The sequence below is a fragment of the Syzygium oleosum genome, unplaced genomic scaffold (assembly GCF_021117445.2).
Source record: "Syzygium oleosum isolate NSW1041296 unplaced genomic scaffold, Sole_v2.1 Sole_v2.17, whole genome shotgun sequence".
NCBI lineage: Eukaryota > Viridiplantae > Streptophyta > Magnoliopsida > Myrtales > Myrtaceae > Syzygium > Syzygium oleosum.
The window spans coordinates 7,945,329-7,965,689 of record NW_026607501.1 but is presented as its reverse complement, the minus strand read 5'-3'; the positions used below and the strand labels follow the sequence as shown (position 1 = coordinate 7,965,689).

General features: G+C 41.4%; 3 protein-coding genes across 3 annotated transcripts; 2 read left to right on the top strand and 1 right to left on the bottom strand.

Moving 5' to 3' along the window:
* The first annotated feature begins 3,326 nt into the window (after positions 1–3,326).
* LOC115678884 (amine oxidase [copper-containing] zeta, peroxisomal-like) lies at positions 3,327–9,853 on the top strand. The gene is made up of 12 exons (XM_030602360.2): positions 3,327–3,882; positions 4,418–4,527; positions 4,666–4,971; positions 5,558–5,670; positions 5,757–6,087; positions 6,180–6,395; positions 6,503–6,739; positions 7,132–7,317; positions 8,135–8,275; positions 8,712–8,980; positions 9,212–9,293; positions 9,417–9,853. The coding sequence occupies exons 1-12, from the start codon at positions 3,669–3,671 to the stop codon at positions 9,549–9,551; spliced, it is 2,340 nt and encodes a 779-aa protein (XP_030458220.2). The 5' UTR covers positions 3,327–3,668; the 3' UTR covers positions 9,552–9,853.
* A 1,817-nt stretch (positions 9,854–11,670) lies between these two features.
* On the top strand, positions 11,671–13,894 carry LOC115678996 (uncharacterized). The gene has a single exon (XM_030602514.2). It carries the CDS (start codon positions 11,886–11,888, stop codon positions 13,701–13,703), a length of 1,818 nt encoding a protein of 605 aa, XP_030458374.1. The 5' UTR covers positions 11,671–11,885; the 3' UTR covers positions 13,704–13,894.
* A 4,000-nt stretch (positions 13,895–17,894) lies between these two features.
* On the bottom strand, positions 17,895–20,087 carry LOC115678720 (transcription factor MYB61-like). The gene is made up of 3 exons (XM_030602135.2): positions 19,435–20,087; positions 19,144–19,273; positions 17,895–19,023 (listed from the first exon to the last, which is right to left on the bottom strand). Exons 1-3 carry the CDS (start codon positions 19,565–19,567, stop codon positions 18,138–18,140), a joined length of 1,149 nt encoding a protein of 382 aa, XP_030457995.2. The 5' UTR covers positions 19,568–20,087; the 3' UTR covers positions 17,895–18,137.
* Positions 20,088–20,361: the final 274 nt, after the last annotated feature.

The following is a 20,361-nucleotide window of genomic DNA, read 5'->3' as shown; positions in this document are numbered from 1 at the left end:
ATGCAAGGTGAGGCAATGACTTAAATGTAATATAAGCAGAGTAAAGTATTTCAAAATTAAGTTGGTGGTGGAAAGTGGGACAGATGATGACTCAGCTTTTGTCATTTTTTGATATGTAAAGTCGATTAAACTATCGTTGAAGTGGGTGTCTATTTGGTTCCACCATCAACAAAGGACCTCTCTCATGGACATTGACACCGACAGGGAAGTGAAAAAGAAAAAGGTGATTAGGAAGCAATAATAATGTTGAAGACAATAATGCTTATGCTCATATATTTCTTTTTCGCATACGCTTTCTTTTACTTAAATGAATAGCTTAACAAATATTTTTTAAAAATGATTATTTGTACCGTTTAGAATACATAATAATTTATGTTTAAATATTTTCGTGAACGATGAAAATATACTTTATTCGTTCATTTTTGTAAGCGATACTAGGGGCGTGCAAAGAAATCGGGAACCGTTCGAAACTGGACCGGACTGGCCTGGAACCGGCGGTTCTTGTGGGGACCGATTCGGTTCCCAATTCTAATTTACTAGAACCGGTGAATACAGGTATGGTTCCCAGTTCTAGGCGTGGAACAGTCACCCGGATCAACATAAAATAAAAAGAAAATTTTTTAAGAAAAATGAAAACCTTAAAATACCTAATTTGAAACTTAATGCCCATCAACTAAGTGCTCGTCTCATCTTGTCTCTATCTTGCTTTGTTTGAGTCGTCTCTCTATCTCTCACTTATGATCTCGACTCTCAAGCTCAATGTCCATCCACTCACGACCTTAATTCTCAATTCCCATCAACTCATGGTCGCGCTTCCGACCATTCATCGCCTCCCTCTCTCATTCTCGATCACCTCCATTTGCGTGAAGCTTGTTGGGATCGGTTCCACCGGACCCCATCGGGATCCGGTTCCCGGGTGGATCCATGGGCGGGCGATTACCGGTTCTAATTTTTTGGAATCGATCCTAAGTGGGCAGTTCCTGGTTACCCGGATCATGCTCATCCCAAAGTGATACAAATGATGATTTTTAAAAAAATATTTTTTAAATCAATAATTTTTTCATAAAATAAACAGAGTCATGACGTTTGACATTCTTACTTTTAGGTAGCTGGTGGTGTCTCTCCTCCACTTTGCAAAAAAGCTTGACTTGTGATTGATAACCTTAATTTTCTATATTGGTGACCCTAGGAATCATGATAACTTGACTTTTCTAAAGTCGGTAGAGACTTTTTTTTTGGTTAAAAATGCCGTACCACTGCTTATGAAGCGAAGCTTTGACAAGCACATTCGATGAAGGAAGTCAAAAGGAAAGAAATCTTGTCGGGACATAATAGATACGAATGTCGACGTTGCATAAATCGCGTGTTAACAAGATCGAGTGGATGACATTAATTGAAAGTGGGGATTCACGAGCAATCCCCAATAAATTTATAAGCTAGGTGTTTGCAAATTGGACATTAAAAGTAATTTGATATGAGAAGATGATCGTCTTTAAAGGATAATTATCCAAACATGATCATCAAGAGCAATTCAAGTTTTCTTATGAAATTTGGTAAAAACATGATGTAGATCAAAATGCTTTTAGCACCTTAATCCCCCCAAAAAGTGAACCTAGCACACCTAGGACAAGGAGTGGGGTCCATAGCATGATTTCACATTAATTCATGTGCTTTTCATTGTTTTCAATTGTTTTACATATTTTATTTTGGCCAATTCAATTGTTTTATGAGGCAAGCTACTTGCGAGTAGCTCGGACTTGGCTCGATGACCACTTGAGATCAACTCGCCTAACAGAGCCAAATTGAGCTTGAGCTTATTAGACTTGCGTTGCCTAACAGAGCCAAATTGAGCTTTCGTTCTCTTTTAAAAAAATAATTATAAATTATCTTGTTGAGTCGAGCCTGAGCTTATCAATATACTCAATTTCATAAACTCAAGTCGCTTAATAGAGCCAGATCGAGCTTTCATTCTCTTTTAAAAAAATAATTATAAATTATCTTGTTGAGTCGAGCTTGAGCTTATTAATATACTCAATTTCATAAACTCAAGTCGCCTAACAGAGGCAGATCGACCTTTCATTCTCTTTTAAAAAATGAATGATAATTATAAATTATCTTGTTGAGTCGAGCTTGAGCTAATCAATATACTCAACTTCATAGACTCACGTCGTCCAATAGAGCCAGATCGACCTTTCATTCTCTTTTTAAAAATAAATGATAATTATAAATTATCTTGTGTAGTCGCGCTTGAGCTTATCAATACACTCAACTTCATAGACTCACGTCTCCTAATAGAGCCTGGTTGAGATTTCATTCTCTTTTAAAAACAATTAATAATTATAAAATAGACACAATAATTAAAATTACATAATACTCGAGCTCTAAAGCTTGAGTTTTATATGTATGTTAATTGTAATCGAGCCAAGCATGTTGATTTTCTAATTGAGTCGAGCTCGAGCGGGAAAATCAAATACTCGATCGAGCTCATGTCGAGTGTTCGAGCACCAAGTACGCGAGTGGAGCTCGGGCTCAACAGTGTATCGACTCGACTTGATTTGACCACACCACCGGGTACAGATCGGTCCAAAAAGAGGGCGGCTCGGAGGGTATTGAGAATCCTTGAAGGTCCTTATTACAAAAGATAAGCACCTCTAGATGGCCTCATCATGCTAAATATCACTGAAGTGTACAACCCCCATTTTGGCTCATGGTGCATGTCCATTACCACCCCAAGCAGATGCCCCTATCATGAAACCCACCCCCAGCCCACAACTTTACTTATCTTATTCTGGTCCCTATGATAAGACCCTTCATGTATACAAAGTGAAGACCAAAAACAACAACAAAAAGACAACAACCAAAAAAAACTGAATCTCTCTCTTTCTCTCTTCCCCCAAACCCAGCCTTATCCCTACCCAACAAACCCAAAAAAAAAACCCAAAAAAACCACTAAAGTTGAGGAAAAAAAAAAGCCTACTTTAAAAAAAAAATACCGACTTTATCTTGAGTGATAATGTTGGCCTGAATTTTTTTTTCTCATAAAAAATCACCAATTTTTACTTAAATCTCAAATTTTGCTGGAACAATTTGAAAATTTTATATCACTGAAGTTAGATTTGTAACTTGAGTAAAAATTGATACTTTTTATTAAGATAAAAAAAATTTCGGATCAAAATTGTTACTCAAAATAAAGTTGACGTTGTTTTTGAAATTAGAAAAAAAAAAAAAAAGCTTTCAAGTGGGAAGTATGCACGTGGTTATCTTGCTCTTTCATGTTTATATAAAGTGCAGGCCCTTCTCTCTCTCCATCTCCCTCTTCTCACATACAAACCACAGAGCGAGAGAGAGAGAGAGAGAGAGAAAAAACGCACACCCGTGGCTCTTTCCATGCGTCGTATGATCTGTATTTTCGCATTTTTGCTGGTGTCCCTGGTTCGTGAATATTGGCGCATCTTGGGTCACGGGGATCTCTTGCCTCTTTGAATAAAGCTCTCACCTTTTCGTCTTCCCTCTCGAGTTCTTGAAGTTTCCCGGTGGAAAGATCCGAGCTTTGGGTGGTGGGTCGGCGGGCGAGCGAGCGAGGTGGCGGACAGTTCTTGCTGTATGTCAGTAGATTGCGTGGAGACTCTGTGCAACGGTGGATTAGGAGCGATCACGAACCCTCTGCAATGGCCTCAACTCCGCAAAAAGCGACGCCTTTCCCTTGTGGCTCCCAGAACGGCGCGGCCCTCGCCGTGCCGAGGGAGGCTGCTCCTCCTCCCCCTCCCCCGGCCACCTCCGATTGGAGCGTGCCGCCGGGCGCCGATCAGCTCCCGAAGAAGGCTTCGGTGATCCGACCGGTTGAGTCGCTCCCTGAGCCTTCCGCAACTGCTTCGACAAAAGGTTCTTGTACATGTCTATATTTTCTTCTTTTTGTTGGCTTGTGCTTCTTTCTTTGGCCTGTTTTCTGGGTGATCTTGATTCATACTTGGGTGTTTGTGATCGTTTTTCTTGATGGGTGGAACTTTTCTGTGAAGATGCGTTTTGGTGGTTTGTACATGCTTGGTTTTTCTGCATAAATATCAAGTATTTCGGTGGCTTTTCTAATGATTGTGCACGCTCCAAGTCCTGGGAGATCAGAATTGGAAGAATGGTGGGTCACATTTCTTTAATGCGCGGATGGGTGCGTGGCCCAGTTGCTTTGCTGGTTTAGTCTTTTCTTGGAATTGCATTGTGTGCTCTCTGGATTTTTTTCGCATATTCTTGGCTGGACAATTTTCTAGTCAACAAAGTGAATAGTAGGAAGGAGCTACCTGTCTACATTTACTCTGATAAAGCTTGGATCAACCCTTTTTTCTCTTGTCGGTCATTCCTTAAAGTGTCCTCACTGTCATGGTTTGCTTGGTTGATATCTGTTGATGTTTGTTCCTTTCTGCAGGTGTTACAGTCATGCCAAGGGCTCAAACTAGTCACCCTTTGGACCCTTTATCTGCCGCTGAAATTTCTGTGGCAGTGGCGACAGTTAGAGCTGCAGGATCCACTCCTGAGGTCTTACTTTTAATCAGATTGTTTTCTTTACCCAAAGTCGTCTACATCATATTCTCATATCTAACTGGTCCCGTTTTAGGAGCTCTATGCTAGTCTTATCGTTTGATTGAGCTGCTCATCTCTATTTTTGACTTTTAGATCCGGGACGGCATGCGTTTTGTTGAAGTGGTTTTGTTGGAACCTGATAAGAATGTTGTTGCATTGGCGGATGCCTACTTTTTCCCCCCATTCCAACCATCCTTACTCCCGAGAACCAAGGGTGGACCTGTAATTCCCGCCAAGCTCCCTCCGAGGCGAGCTAGGCTTGTTGTTTACAATAAGAAGTCAAATGAAACGAGCTTATGGATTGTGGAGCTATCAGAAGTGCATGCAGCAACTAGAGGTGGACATCACCGAGGAAAAGTGATCTCATCAACGATTATTCCTGATGTTCAGCCTCCGATGGTGAGTAGTCTTCGTTTGATTTTCGTTCATGTTCGCATGTACAGCTTTCAAGCTCTAGTGATGATACCACGAAAGAAAGTTGAAGACTTTTACTAATTAACTCCTGGATATGCAGCCGCTTATACTATCCTGCAAGTTATTTCTAAGTTGGTCCCTTGAAAATGGGAATTATCTTTCTAATGCTGAGCTATTTTGTACTCTTTTCCCCGATATGTCTAGAGTTAGGAAATATTTGGACGAGTGTCTCTGACAGTGACTGTTATTCAAGACGTGTAATTATAACTAAGCTTCTTTTCGAGGAGGGGGCTGGATTTGTATGTCATCAATTAAGTTGTTTTATGGCATTCGATACTAAGTCAATCAATGGCACAAATCAGTCTAGTTCTGAATTCTGAATTTTGGGGAAATCTTCCTTTGGCTTCTTGATGCTTGAATGTGCAGCTTCCAGATAGTAGTTGATGTTCAGCCAACCAATAGAGAGATCTAATTTGACCTCTGGGCTCCTTTTTCTCACTGTTTCACTTTATTGAGCATTTTTTCCTCTTGCAATAGCTTCATCATGGATATGATCTTGTTTTAAAATTAGGACGCAAGTGAGTATGCTGAATGTGAAGCTGCCGTGAAGGGTTTTCCACTATTCAGTGAGGCTATGAAGAAAAGGGGGATCGACGACATGGATCTCGTTATGGTTGACGCGTGGTTAGTTGACTTGACCTGTGTCTTTTTGCATGCTGCATCTGTTTTTTCTTTTTAATTTATCCTGGCTATTGCGTTTATCTCTTCAGGTGTGTTGGTTATCATAGTGATGCTGATGCTCCAAGTCGAAGACTCGCCAAGCCTCTTATTTTCTGTAGAACTGAGAGTGACTGCCCCATGGAAAATGGTTATGCACGTCCAGTCGAGGGCATTCACATACTAGTTGATATGCAGAACATGGTGGTGATTGAGTTCGAGGATCGTAAACTTGTTCCCCTACCTCCAGCCGATCCATTAAGGAACTATACTGCTGGCGAAACCAGAGGTGGTGTTGACCGGAGTGATGTGAAGCCCTTACAAATAGTTCAGCCCGAAGGTCCAAGTTTTCGTGTTAAGGGGCAATATGTAGCGTGGCAGAAGGTGAATCTTAGTTGTTTTTTTTACGCTTTGGTTGTGTAGTTGTATACATGGAATTTCCGTTGAATCTCATCTTTGTATTGGTTGTTCAACAGTGGAATTTCCGCATTGGCTTCACGCCCAGGGAGGGCCTTGTTATACATTCTGTTGCTTATGTAGATGGTAGTCGTGGTAGAAGACCTGTAGCTCATAGGCTCAGCTTCGTGGAGATGGTTGTGCCTTATGGAGATCCAAATGAACCACATTACAGAAAAAATGCCTTCGATGCAGGTGAAGATGGCCTTGGGAAGAATGCACATTCTCTTAAGAAGGTCTGGAACTAATTCAGTAGTGAAATGAATTATGAGTCCTTTCATGTTAACTTTGTAATCTCTTTAATTGACTTTACATTTTTCCTGGAACATAAATCATTCTGCAGGGATGTGATTGTTTAGGCTACATTAAGTACTTTGATGCTCATTTCACCAATTTCACTGGAGGGGTTGACACTATTGAAAATTGTGTATGTCTACATGAAGAGGATCACGGGATCCTATGGAAGCATCAAGACTGGAGAACAGGATTGGCGGAAGTTAGGAGGTCTAGAAGGTTAAGTGTATCTTTCATATGTACCGTGGCGAATTATGAGTATGGATTCTTCTGGCACTTTTACCAAGTAAGTCCAAAACTGAAATACTTTACCCTATACCATGTGCATGACGTATTCAATTGGTGTAATTGTTTATCTGACTGCACGCATCTCCTTTAATATTTTTCAGATGTTAAAAAAGCTAAGTACCTATTGTAAGAAATATTCTGAATTGCCTGTCTACATATTGGGTGATGCAATATTTGATTTTTCATACGCGTTATGGGTATCTGGGAGGCTTTGAGATGCATTGTCCTTGGGACAAAAAATCTCTTTTGTCCAGTCCTGTCTTCTATGTCTGAATACATCTTTAATATGATGGAAGATTGCAATCCAAGCCAGGATTTCATAACTAACGTTGGTGAAATGTCAATGTTGTCGGAAGTTAGGATGACATGTAAATTTAATACTGTGTACAGGATGGAAAAATTGAAGCTGAAGTTAAACTTACAGGAATCCTCAGCTTAGGAGCTTTGCTACCTGGGGAGTACCGAAAATATGGTACAATGATTGCACCTGGTCTGTATGCACCAGTTCATCAGCATTTCTTTGTTGCACGTATGGATATGGCTGTCGACTGCAAACCCGGAGAAGCATTCAATCAGGTAAATTGCTTTGGTTTCGCTGAAACTTTTCATGTTCACTAAATAGAGCTTAATAACTTAAAATGATACATGTCACTTGTCACCAACCTCGTATAGTGGGAAATGGCTTCTTGTTGTTGTAGTACTCGACTACTTGTTTATCTATTTCCTTTTCATTATAGTAGATTATGAGAAAAGTGAGTATTAAAGCTGGAGGCTTGTTTTTCTTATATCGAGGGACTGTAATGGATACACACCTGTGTTTGCAGTATGGTTGTTAATGTAGGCATCAATTACTGTTGTAAATAGCCTTGTCCTGTAACCGTACTTTATATTTAGCTATTAGGAACAATATATTTCCTGACACTTGGTTTTTTCAGATTGCAAAGAGTGTCAATAAAGGTGGTCTAAAACCCCTAAGACAAGGTATTGGTAAAAGCTTGAGATTTCTCCTGATTTAAGGTACACTAATCATTTGAGGTTGCAATAGAAGCCATTTGCTGGTTCCCCAAACGATTGGTTGAGGACCTTAGACTGCCTTCGAGCCAGTTAGATTGAGCACATTTAATGACTATATATCTTAAGGCTTGCGCACTATCATACCCCAAGTCGTGTGAAGTCCTATCATGCTGTCAGAGTCACGATACTTCTTGACTGTCTTTCAATGTGTTAAGATGATAGGGGGAGTAAACTCAATATTTCGTGGTTGCATTCAGCATTTTAATTTTTCTTGTTTGATTACCAATTGATGAAAATAAAATATTGTATGCGGCAACACACACCTTTGCATTGTTCGATTCTAATTCCAGTTTCTCAATATCCTACCTGTTCTTCATAGGTTGTTGAGGTTGATGTTAAGGTTGAGGAACCTGGGGAGAAAAATGTTCATAACAATGCATTCTATCCTGAAGAGACACTACTTAGATCTGAGTTGCAGGCAATGCGTGATTGCAATCCTTTGACCGCACGCCATTGGATTGTAAGCCATTTCTTTGATTTCTTGGAATTGCTTGGACATTAAGTGTCTATGGTTTGAAGGATTTTTCTATTTGCAAACAGGTGCTATGTACTTGTTAAACCTGTTTTATATTTCAATGCTTTAAAGTGTTGTTAAAGGTTAATCTGCCTATTATTTTTAGCTTTGCCATGGCATGGTCTTGCATCTGCATGCTAATATTTAAGAATCTGCTGCTGTTGCCTTTTTGTTCTCATAAATGATGAAGTCTGAAGAGCTTGTCCTATGTGTCTTGGATCTGCCCACTTCTTCTTTCTCGAAATTCGTTTTTTGTGGATATCCTTCTCAGGCCAGAGTTGTGAACACCACGGACTATTTCATTGATGATCTGACTCATTAATGTGAACATTTTTACGCCATTCTTGAAGTCTAATGGCACGTATGCTATTCCTTATTTCAGGTGAGAAATACTAGGACCGTAAATAGAACTGGACAGCTAACAGGCTACAAGTTAGTGCCTGGTTCAAACTGTCTGCCACTAGCGGGTTCTGAGGCTAAGTTTTTGAGACGAGCTGCTTTTTTGAAGCATAACCTTTGGGTTACAGCTTATGCACGAGATGAGATGTTTCCAGGGGGAGAGTTCCCTAATCAGAATCCACGCGTTGGTGAAGGGCTGTCTACATGGGTTAAGCAGAATCGACCTCTGGAAGAGACTGATGTGGTTCTTTGGTAGGTCTCGTCTCTCTCTCTCTCTCTCTCTCTCTGAAGAAAGCCCACTTGTGTCCATTCATGGATTGCTATCTTATAGATTTTGAGGGTACTCGGTAATGATCATGTAAGCTTATTGTTATCCCTGAAACATGGGATGTGATTTGGGCCAAGAGTTTTTACAGCTCCATCCTTGTTGACCACGATAAGATGCTATCTATGCTTATATGCCACTGATTGTGTCATTTATAGGTATGTATTTGGAATCACCCATGTTCCCCGATTGGAAGACTGGCCTGTTATGCCGGCGGAGCGCCTTGGTTTTATGCTTATGGTACGTTCTTGGTCAATCGTTCTCTTTCGTACAATCCATGTCTTCATTCTCTTAAGCTGGTTTACCTTTGTATCCACCCACTCGATTTCTAATCATTTTTTTTGTTGACGCTCATGCTTGAAGCCACACGGATTCTTCAATTGCTCGCCTGCAGATGATGTCCCTCCCAGTACCTGTGATATGGAAGCCAAGGACAATGAGGTCAAAGACAATGGCGTAAATAAACAAGTCCCCGGGGGAATTCCCGCAAAGCTTTGAAGAAAATTCAGCACAGTGGTCTTCTCCCTTAGGATGCTATAAGCAAATGCCGTGCTTTCTTTTTTTTGTCAACCTTGACCCAGCATGCCTGGTTCTGACGAAGCAGACGAAAGTATTGCACATAACTTGAATCTAGTAGTCTTGTTTTTCAATTGACGCGAGACTAGACCGTAAAAATCATTAATAATGTCCAATATCCTAGACAACACTTTCATGAGTTAGGATGTTTCTTCCCTTTCAGACATTGTTTGGTTGATTGGTTCTGATGAATGAACAATATTGGGACTCTGCAGTTCTGGAAATTAATCTCTGGCATGTGCGATTTTCACGATGCTTGTTCTTGACGGGTTCTGCTACTTTAGGAGCTGATCATTAATGGTGCTTTCTTAAAATTCACCAGTCTGTACTGCTATTAATTTTGCCGGCTTTGCCTGGAGCATCATATCCTATTCCTCAAGCTGCCGAGGCAGATCCTGAGCGTGCATGTGGACGAAGTCCCCGTTAGAATCCACCGCAGCCGTCGGATCGTGCCTCGGGGATCCAGTAATCCTCTTTTCGCCGAATCTTTGGATCGAGAAACGTTTCGGATAAATTTAAATGATCCTTTGCTTTTGCTGCATTCTTTTTAGCCGGGACACACACATGTAAACGGTGGGAGAATTATGGAAGCGTCGTGAGTGGATGAGCTTTGAATTTTGATCAGTTAATGCCTAAGCCATTTACCCTTCTTCGCCCTATGAGTTTTTGGCCTAATTCCAAAAAAAAAAAGCATCAACTTTTAGTCGAGTGACAGTTTTGGCCCAAACTTTTTTTATCCGGTAAAAAAGCACAAACTTTAAGTCGATTGATAATTCTAGTCTCAACTTTTTTTTGTTTCGTAAAAAAACACCAATTTTAGGTCGAGTGACAATTCTGGCTTCAATTTTTTTTTTATCACTTAAAAAATTACTAACTTTCATTTAAATCCCAAATCTAGCCTCCCTTGACTTAGAACCATTAATTATCTAACTTGACTATTCCACCTCAGCAAACAATCCACGTGGCTTGCTGAGTGGATTTAAAGTACTATTCATTATCTTCTTCTCTGAGCCACAGCTTGAAGAATAATGGTGAAACTGTTCGTCTCTATCACTTCACTGGCAAGTTAAAAAGATCTCTAGATTGAATCTCTCTTATCAGACTTCGTCGTTTTGTCGTAATCTAAAGTTGTAGACCACCACCCGTCGATAGACTCCATGGATGAGATCCGCCAAACTCACGACCATAAACTTTTTTCTCAAACAAGGGTGACTTAAGAGAAAGAGTCGACGGAGGCTAGATTTGAGATAACGATGAAAGTTGGTGATTTTTTATGAGATAAAAATAAGTTGGAACCAGAATTGTCACTTGACCTAAAGTTGGTGTTTTTTATAAGACAAAACAAGTTGGGGCCATAATTGTCACCCGATATAAAATTTGTGCTTTTTTTTGGAATTAGCCCGTGAGTTTTTGCGGTTCACGGACACCAACCAAAGGCCAAATTTCAAGTTGGTCGACTCTGGTGGGTGTCCACTGTCCATACCGATGGGCTTTTTTCAATTGGGAAAATAACTTTAGCTCAATGTTCAATGTTGTCCTTGAACTTTCAATTTGTTTAATGTGGTCCATGAACTTTAACCCAATATGTAATGCCGTCCATGAAATTTTAATATGGTCATTGAACTTTTTGTACATGTTCAATTTAATCATTGGACTATATGCTGAACTTGAATGAATTGAAGGATGACATTTGACGATTTCATATAGTCTAGAGACTAGATTGAACATTTACCAAAAGTTTAGGGATCACGTTGAATAAATTAAAAGTTCAGGGATCACATTATATTTTGGGTTAAAGTTTAGGAGCCATATTGAGCAAATTGAAAGTTCAATGATAATATTGAATATTTGGTCAAAATTAAGAGATTATTTATGTAATTATCCATTTTCAAATCTTGTTTTTTACTTTTCGGACAATGATTTTTCCCACTTGGAAAGCACTCATGACATCACAGTCCTCGGTGGAAACACGACGACTTGCAGAACATTTTTCAAAGACTTTGAATTCTTTAAAGTTGATAATGGTGTCCAAAGCATCGTTTCCTATATTCTTAGCCGAACAAAGCCGACAAACAATCCGCTGTTGAATGATCACGAGCTTAAAATAAGGCAGAGCAGAGCAGAGAGATCTCTGCTATCGATTGTCCATTCTCTGTTGGCCGTCTGTTTTCTCTCTCCTCTGCTGTCTGCACAGTCCAAGAAGCAGAGACTGCGCAACAGTAGTTGGATTTGCTTTTGTTGGTCGTCTGCAAGACAATGGCAGCTGCTGCTTTTCAAGTGGACAGAGACCTCCAAGAAGAACTCACTCTGCCCATCATATTGGCAGAGCGAGTCATCAAATCGGCTCAAGAAGCTGAGTCCTCCAAGAACGAGTGCTCTGAACTCGCCAGGCAGACCGACCGCTTGTCCCAACTCCTCCGATCCACGGTTCGTCTGGCTTCTTCGACTCAGTCCCTCTACGAACCCCCCGTTCGCCGTGTAATCGCCGATGTCTCCAAGAACCTCGACAAGGCGCTTACCTTCGTTCGCAAGTGCAAGAAACATGGCGCTGGGGTTCTCAGGCAGGTCTTTGCCATCACGACCACCGCGGATTTTCGCAAGGTATCGACGCTTCTTGAGAATTCTATCGGCGACATGACATGGGTCCTTTCAATCTTTGAATCTGATGGTACTAATATTGCTCTGCCTCCTATAGCAAGCAATGACCCCATACTTGCTTGGGTTTGGTCTTATCTAGCTACTGTTCAGATGGGTCAGCTTAAAGACCGCGTTGATGCTGCTAACGAGCTGGCTTCGCTGGCCCGCGACAGCGAACGCACCAAGAAGATGATTGTGGATGAAGGTGGAATTCATCCTCTTTTGAAGATGTTGAAGGAGGGAGGATCTCCGGAGGCTCAGATTGTGGCTGCCAATACGCTTATTAATCTTGCGACCGATCCACAAAGAGTTAGAATGATCGTCGACGAGTTTGGAGTTCGTATCATTGTGCAGGTTCTTAATGACTCCCCCATGAGGGTTCAGGTCGCAGTGGCAAATTTAGTTGCAAAAATGGTGGAGTTGGATAAGGCCGCGCAGGAGGAGTTCCCCAGAGAAAACGTGATTAAGCCATTGATGAACTTATTGTCCATGGATACTGTTTTAGATGTCCCTAAAATTCAAACAGGTAGAGCTAGCATTCATTCCCTTGTTCAGATTAACAAGGAGTTAGCATCAGGGAAGCACTTATATAGTCATATTGGGGTGAATTCTTCGTACTCGGATGGTAGTAGCAGGGGCGGGCATCATAGGAAGGAGAAGGAGGTTGAAACCCCGGAAACAAAGCTTAGGCTTAAGGTTAGTTGTGCTGGGGCTTTGTGGAAGTTGTCTAGGGGAAGTTTGGTTAATAGCAAGAAGATTACAGAGATTAAAGAGTTGCTTTGTTTGGCGAAGATTATCGAGGCGGAAAGAGGGGACTTGCAGTATAACTGCTTGATGACCGTGACCGAGATAGCGGCAGTGGCAGAATCCAATACTGATCTTAGACGAGTGGTTTTCAAGCCCAACAGTCCCTTTGCAAAGGCAGTTTTGGACCAATTACTAAGAATTCTTCAAGAAGAAAGCAATGTGGATTTTCTGATTCCTGCCATCAAGTCCATTGGATCGCTGGCTAGGACTTTCCCAGCTAAAGAATCCCGAATTATCAAACCTTTAGTTTGCCACCTCACTCATGGAGACATGGACGTGGCGATTGAAGCTGCTATTGCCCTGGGAAAGTTTGCTTGTCCCGAGAATTTCAATCGTGTGGAGCACTCCAAGGCGATTATTGAATTCGATGGCGTTCCTCCTCTGCTTAAACTGTTGAAGACTAACGATCGGGCTCAACTACATGCGCTCGTGCTACTATGTTACCTTTCACTCCATGTCGGCAACAGTAAGGTGCTTGAACAAGCACGAGTACTGAATGCTGTTGAGTCTATGGCTCGTTCTGTCGCTGCTCAGCATCCTGAGCTGAAAGACTTGTTTGCCAAAACAGTACACCATCTAACTATTTATCATGCTGGAGCTCACTCACACTGGCAATCACGTGCACCGTGATTAGTTTTTCTTTAGAGTTCATGACGAATCATCCATGCAGGTCTGTCTGATTACTTATGTATGATATCAGGGATATGAGAGTGATGCTTGTGAGGAGAGCTTTTTATTGTATAGAACGGTTGTGTTGAGTTGACACCTGGACAGTGTACCATGATTGGCTGCACATAATTTGACTTGATTTCGACTGGTGATGTCATATCTTAGCCGATCTCTTGAGTCTCCTTATGCCGTTGTGGGTAGTCTTGACCCTTCGTATGCACTCTACTCCAAGTTTTGCCTTAACAGAAACCATGTTGAGTGCCATAGAAAGGACACTTCTCAATTGAGATGCTGGTTGTGCCTATAATGACTTGAACATGGGAAGATGACTAGTTTGTCTTCTTATTCCTTATGATCTCTTGCTGGTTTTTTTCCTAAAAAAACTCTTACCAGATGAAGTTGTTGACGGATAATTCAGCAGTCATTGTTAATAGTTCTTAGGGGTTTCTTGTTTGCTATGACTAGAGATTTTGCACTTCATTCTGAGCCAGCTAGTTGGTCTTCAAGCTAGTTTAACAAATCTGGTAGGGCAAGATATTGATTTACATTCCTATGGTGGGTTGCTTTGTCATTCAAGTTCATAAAACTGCTGTATTTGTTAGACATGGTTGTTGAAATTCTGTCCTGTTTCAGCTGTCTCTTATTCAATGCTGTTTTCCTCGAGAACCCTTTCACCTTGTTTCTGGTGGACTTACTTTCACTCTCTATAGATGGAGATGGTAATGTGATTGGTACGATTTTAGCAACTATTCTGTTCCCATTTTGACTGGTGAAAATATATATCTGGATAGGGGCATGACATTGCCCCGCCCGTTTTTGACTGGGGGTGTGCATCAGGTCCAGTTCAATTCGGGGTCCAGACCAAACTGGTCTGCACTGACCAGTTCTAAGGGCAGAACCGCCGGTTTTACCTGGGAACCGGTTCGACCATTCAGTTCCTGAGTTGAACCGGTTCTAAACCGGTTTTAGAGCATCTTTTAGAAAAAAAGGGAAATAAAAACCGTTTTTACTTTTCGACTAGGCCCGGCTTGGCCCGATTAGAAGTCCATATTGAATTTTTTTGGTGGCCAGCAGGTGGGCTTGGGCAATAAATAGGCGCCAGCTCACATTTGATCAGGTCTAGTCTGAATTTCTACAGTTTCTCTTCTTGTGTGCTTTGGTGGGTTGGTTGTTCTTTGTACTTTTTGCTTTTTCGGTTCTCTTTTTTCCTACCCTGTAATGGCGGATTGGGGCTTGGTTTGACTTCTTTGTAAGCTTTCATAAGTAGTATTCATGTCTGCTGTGTTGGTCTTTGAGTAACAAAATCTCAATCTTGTTAACTAACTCTTACATTAGCAACCACTCTGATGATTCTATTTGACGATGTGATGGAATTAGGAGTTGAAAAAGAATATGAGATCGAAGTTTCTAGCTTACCTAACCTCATATTTAAGCCAAGCAATGTAAATGGGTCTCCCAAGTGGAGTGAAAACCAATCTCTAATTGCAGAAGGAAAATGATCATTAAGGAGTTAAATCGCCGGCCCTAATTTGCCAAAAGAGCAATCAACAGAGACATGAAAACAACATTCCCCAGGGTAACCCGACTCGCGCTCTGGCTTCACAATGAAGCCATGAGAGAGAGCTTCCGGACGAAGCGACAGCAACCCGTCTGGTTCAAAGTTCTGGTTTTTCCATGCCTTTAATCCTGACCCAGAAGAGGAAGTCCATGTTTGGTAGGAGATTACTTGTACTGAAGTTCAACAGCAAACCTTTCTCATGCAGAAAACATCAGAGTTACCAGCTCCAAGAAACACAACTTAAAAGCTGTACTGTGCCGACAGGTGACACGGGATCGTTTTCATGTTACTTCGCCACTCTTTCTTGCAGGCGTTGATTCTCGGACATGAACGAACATCATGAGTGGTTTCTTGTTCCTCTTTTGCCTTGCCGCCATGTCGGTGCGTTTGTACCAGTCAAGAATGGCGAGAACCGGCATCATTCTTTTGTTTTTTGAGCGGCGACAAGAACACGCCAAAAGCAACAACCCGTCGCGTACCTTAGTTTGACCGAGTATAAAGTTGGGGATCGCTGGCCTTTTTTTCCCCATTTCCTGTCGGTTTACTCTACCGTTCCTGTTTGAGTAGCTTTTTCTCCCTTTCGATCCGCACTCTGCTTTGACCGTCCGCATCACTAAGAATAAACCTCTAACCACTCTCTCCGACAAAAACTCCAATACTTATCGTAGGCGGTCAATTCAGTCATCAACTTTTCGATTGTGTCAATTTAGTTTTAACATTTTGACAGTTTGCCAATTTAGTTCTAAACATTGTAATTGTGCTAATTTAGTCGTTAAATTTTTGACGATTTGCCAATTCAGTCATTCCGATAAATTTTGGCTGGAAATCGCTAACGTGACAATCTAGTTAGTGCTGGCCGTCCTACGTGGCACGATCGGTGCTGACATGGACAAATTTTGCAATTTCCTATATTTTTCTTAATTTTTTATCATTTTTTCCTTTACTTTTTTTCAACTCTGAGCTGGCGAGGTCCCCAACCAACCCTCGCTTGTGGCCGGTGAGGGCAAGGAGGCCCTTACTCGTGGCCGACGAGGGTCTTTGGCTTGAAGTTGGAAAAAAAAGAAGAAAGAAAAGCAAAGAAAAATGAAAAAAAATTCAAAAAAAATTGCAAAAATTGTCCTTGTTAACACTGGCTATTTGACGTAAGGCAATTGGTGTTGACTAGACCACCACTCTAGCGATTTTCAGTCAAAATTAGACGGAATAACTAAATTGGCAACAAAAGGTATATGACTAAATTGGCAAAATTGAAAGGTTTAGGACTAAAATGATGAATTATCAAAATATACAGAACTAAATTGACACAATTAAAATATTTAAAATCGAATTGGCATCCGTACAATAAATTATAACTTTTCTTGCTAATTTTCCCTATGTGTTTTAAAGTTGGTTACCTCACAACATTGAGGAGTAATGCTCATCAAGTCAATCCAGATTAGTGCATAGTGATTGATGGGCTACAGTGGTCCCATTAATCACTTTTGGCTGACCTCATCCTTTCCAATCTTATTTGGATGCTTGCCGTAAGAACTTTCTAAAGAAGGCAAATCATGCTTAACATGGGCGCCATTCTTGCTCATTCTCTTTCTCATTGTCACACTTTGGGCATGTGAAGAGTATTTAAACAAAACTATATATAATATCACCAGCGTGGAGAAAGGTTTCCCTAATTAAACAAGGTAATGATGATCGCATAAACAAAGAAGATTACCTTCTAAGCTATACCAACATACATAGAGCGAAGATTATTGATTAACGTGAGAATATAAACATAAACATCTACACATCTTTCCCACACCTTCTTTGGAGATGGAAATTGTTTCACGAAACTACATGATATGCGCACCGAAACTCACGAGGAAAAGGATGTCACCACTAATGTATCATTGGGTGAGCCGAGAGCTTTATATTGTACACTGTATGACAACCGAACTCGATTGGTTTTTTGTCTAAACTTACCGTGTATTAAATCTCATGCTACGCTTTAATATTTGGTACTAGTATGACACCGAGCATCGAGTTCTCTATTGCCGGCGTGCCTTCTTTCTTTTAGTCTTCCTAGTGGAGCCTTATCTGAAGTTTTCCATGGATTGGAAGATTATTGCACCAGTAGTTCCCATGGATTCAATGTCACATATACAGAGAAAAAAAAGACTTTTGACTCTTCTCTCTCTCTCTCTCTCTCTCTCAATAATGGACATGCCAGCCAATTTGAGCCTTTAGGTGGGACCAGCTCCATGGCCAAATTAATCTTTTTGTGTCGATGCATGCAAGCCAAAATGGTGTGGTCGCAGCTGGATCATACATTATGCTTAAGTTAGAACGTATTACAACCCCGCATCTGTATGTGAACACCAGATTATTCCATATATCTCTAATGTCCACGACAGTCCGATGGCTCATGTCCCACTTATCATGTGGATGAAAAACCACACACATGGCCAAATATACATAAACATAGACAATGATTAAGTGAGTCCGAGAATGCAGCCATGGAAGAGTAGTATCATTACTGCGCACTATATGATTTGGGAAGAGAGTTTTGATCAGGACCACAAAAACTGAATAACAATCGTGGAAGCTTACAGGGAATAGAAACGAAAAGAAGAATCGAAGTCTTTTACTTATTTCTTTCAATGGAAAAGATAATGACATTGCGATGTATTGCCGTGTACCGAAACATGGGTCGAAAAGGGGAAACTTAGACAAAAAAAAATTAAACTCCTTTCCAATCTCTCAGTGAGAATGACTTCCTGTATATATCGACATCTGTGTGTATCTTTTGTGATTAGAGCAAAACCGGAAAAAGAAAAATAAGATGAACCGGATGTACACGTTTACATCTGCTGAAAGATGTCGAAATTCACCGCAGTTAGATCCTCCGAAAGTGATGTCAGCTGAAAGCTACTGTAATCTACCGACGATGAATTAACAGGACCGATGTGTAGCTGATCCTCTTGCCATGAACCTTGTGGCTTCAATTCTTCACACTTGCTTGTCCCATTGACCTGGTACTGAAACAAGCTGTCCAGCTTGTTCTCGCTCGAACTCCAAGAGAAAGCTGCATTCTCGACCGAGCTGTTGACCTGAAACCCCGTGTAGTTGCCGATGCTTGAGCTATTATTGGTTGAGCATTGGTCCTTTGCCTCGTGGAAGAACAATGAACTCATTCTCGAAGTGGAATTGTTCGAGAACTCTGACCCGCTCATCGTCCCGCCGGGGTGGTCGAAATTAGTCAGGCTTGGCATCGAGGAAAACTCAAAGTTAGCACTCATCTCGAGATGGTTTTGGTCAATGGTTCTAGGAGGATCGTGGTACTGGCTCAGAAGACTGGAATTAAAGCCGACCGGGTCGACCCCGGACTGGAATTCAAAATAAGGTAAAGAATCGAAAACCGGCCTGCTGATATAGTTATTGTTATCGGCGGACTCTCTGGATGCTTCTATTAGTGCTCCGCCTTCGAAGTAAGTGTCGCTCATTAGAAATGCTGGCTCGTGTGCTCTCAAACTCGATACGGCCGGGATGAGTCCCTTGGGTTGTGGCACTTCCAAGGACTCTTTCTCGGCGCATTTCTCTTCTTTGATCAGTTGGACCTGGCTGATCGGTTGGTGTGTTGCCGGGTCGATGCCTTGCTTCGTCAGCTTCTTCTTCAAGCAGGAGTTCCAGAAGTTCTTTATCTCGTTGTCGGTTCTTCCCGGCAATTGCACAGCAATCTGAGCCCACCTGTGTATGTCATCCCATGAATATTCCACGAAGAATTCATTCAAAAGGGAAATAAAAAACAAGAAAAAGGAAATGTTCTTGGTGGGCGTTTCTCGAAATCATATATAGCAGTATCTGTACCTGTTTCCAAGAACTTTGTGGAGACTGACAATGAGATCCTCCTCCTCTTGAGAGAACATCCCTCTCTTGAGGTCAGGCCTCAGGTAGTTTATCCACCTCAATCTGCAACTCTTCCCACATCTTTGCAGTCCTGCATTTGATGAGATAAACCAATCATTCAAAATGGTTTTTGAATCAAACTCTCTCCAAGAACTGTGAATGGGGTTCTCTTTTCTCATCTGTCGTGGTGTCTTGCCTGTCAGCCAAAAACAAAAACAAAAAAAAAAACGAAAATGCTAATATCGTCATTACCGGCGAGCTTCGGGACGGAGCTCCAGCAGCCGACGCCGTATCGGGTGATGTAGTTGAAGAGCTTCTCGTCTTCCTCGGGCGACCACAACCCTTTTCTCAGCTTCTGCTTCACACAGCAAGAATGCCTCCCCATTCTTGGCAGAGAGCAGAGTGCCGGAGAAGTGGAGGAAAGGATAACTGTAAGGACAACGATATGAGCCAAAGCAGGAAATTAATACACAAGCAGGCCTCGTAAGCTAGTGAATAAGAGAGGTCCGGATGGGGATTTATGCGCTGTTCTTGGGGTTGTCCTACGAGCTGCGAACACAAGGAAAGATCAAGAACCGGTTTAAGACGATTTCGAAAGCCAAGAAGGAGGGATGTGAATCATACTTAGGATCCAAGCTAAGCTCTCAGAGAGAGAGAGAGAGAGAGAGAGAGAGAGAGAGAGAGAGGGAGGAAGGTGAAGCAATCAAGTGGGTTTTACGCCAAATCTGGTGCTGCTCTTGGGACAGCAACTGGATTGGTTTTTAAGACATCTCTCTCTCTCTCTCTCTCTCTCTCTCTCTCTGCCTCCACGAAAATCGACGAGGGAGCGATGCAAGAATTAGAGCAAGATTACAGCAAGTTAGAAGCTCCCACGAACGGCGTACTTATGGTCAGCAAGAACGAAGCGTTTACACGTTCGTGTCATCGTATAAACGGTTCTTGTATATATATAGAAAAGCGATGGCGTGTTGAAATCCTCTTTTATGGCCTTTCAAAGCCAAACCGGGAAAAATTAAGTAGGATAAATAAATAAAAGGGTTGATACCACGAAAAACCCCAAACTAATACACTTGCGATAAATTTACCATCCGTTAAATTGGATTAATATCACGAAAAATCATAAACGGATATATCTGTGATAAGTGGAGGGGTCAAATCCTAAACTGGTACACTTGTCAA

Bases quoted from the DNA above. Each gene is read 5' to 3' on its own strand.
- LOC115678996 (XM_030602514.2), top strand. From the start codon at position 11,886: ATGGCAGCTGCTGCTTTTCAAGTGGACAGAGACCTCCAAGAAGAACTC.
- LOC115678720 (XM_030602135.2), bottom strand. From the start codon at position 19,567: ATGGGGAGGCATTCTTGCTGTGTGAAGCAGAAGCTGAGAAAAGGGTTG. The intron at 19,274-19,434 runs GTAATGACGATA...CATCAAATGCAG, and splicing joins CTCCGTCCCGAAGCTCGCCG to GACTGCAAAGATGTGGGAAG. The intron at 19,024-19,143 runs GTACAGATACTG...TGACATACACAG, and splicing joins CACAAAGTTCTTGGAAACAG to GTGGGCTCAGATTGCTGTGC.
- LOC115678884 (XM_030602360.2), top strand. From the start codon at position 3,669: ATGGCCTCAACTCCGCAAAAAGCGACGCCTTTCCCTTGTGGCTCCCAG. The intron at 3,883-4,417 runs GTTCTTGTACAT...TCCTTTCTGCAG, and splicing joins CGCAACTGCTTCGACAAAAG to GTGTTACAGTCATGCCAAGG. The intron at 9,294-9,416 runs GTACGTTCTTGG...TCATGCTTGAAG, and splicing joins GCCTTGGTTTTATGCTTATG to CCACACGGATTCTTCAATTG.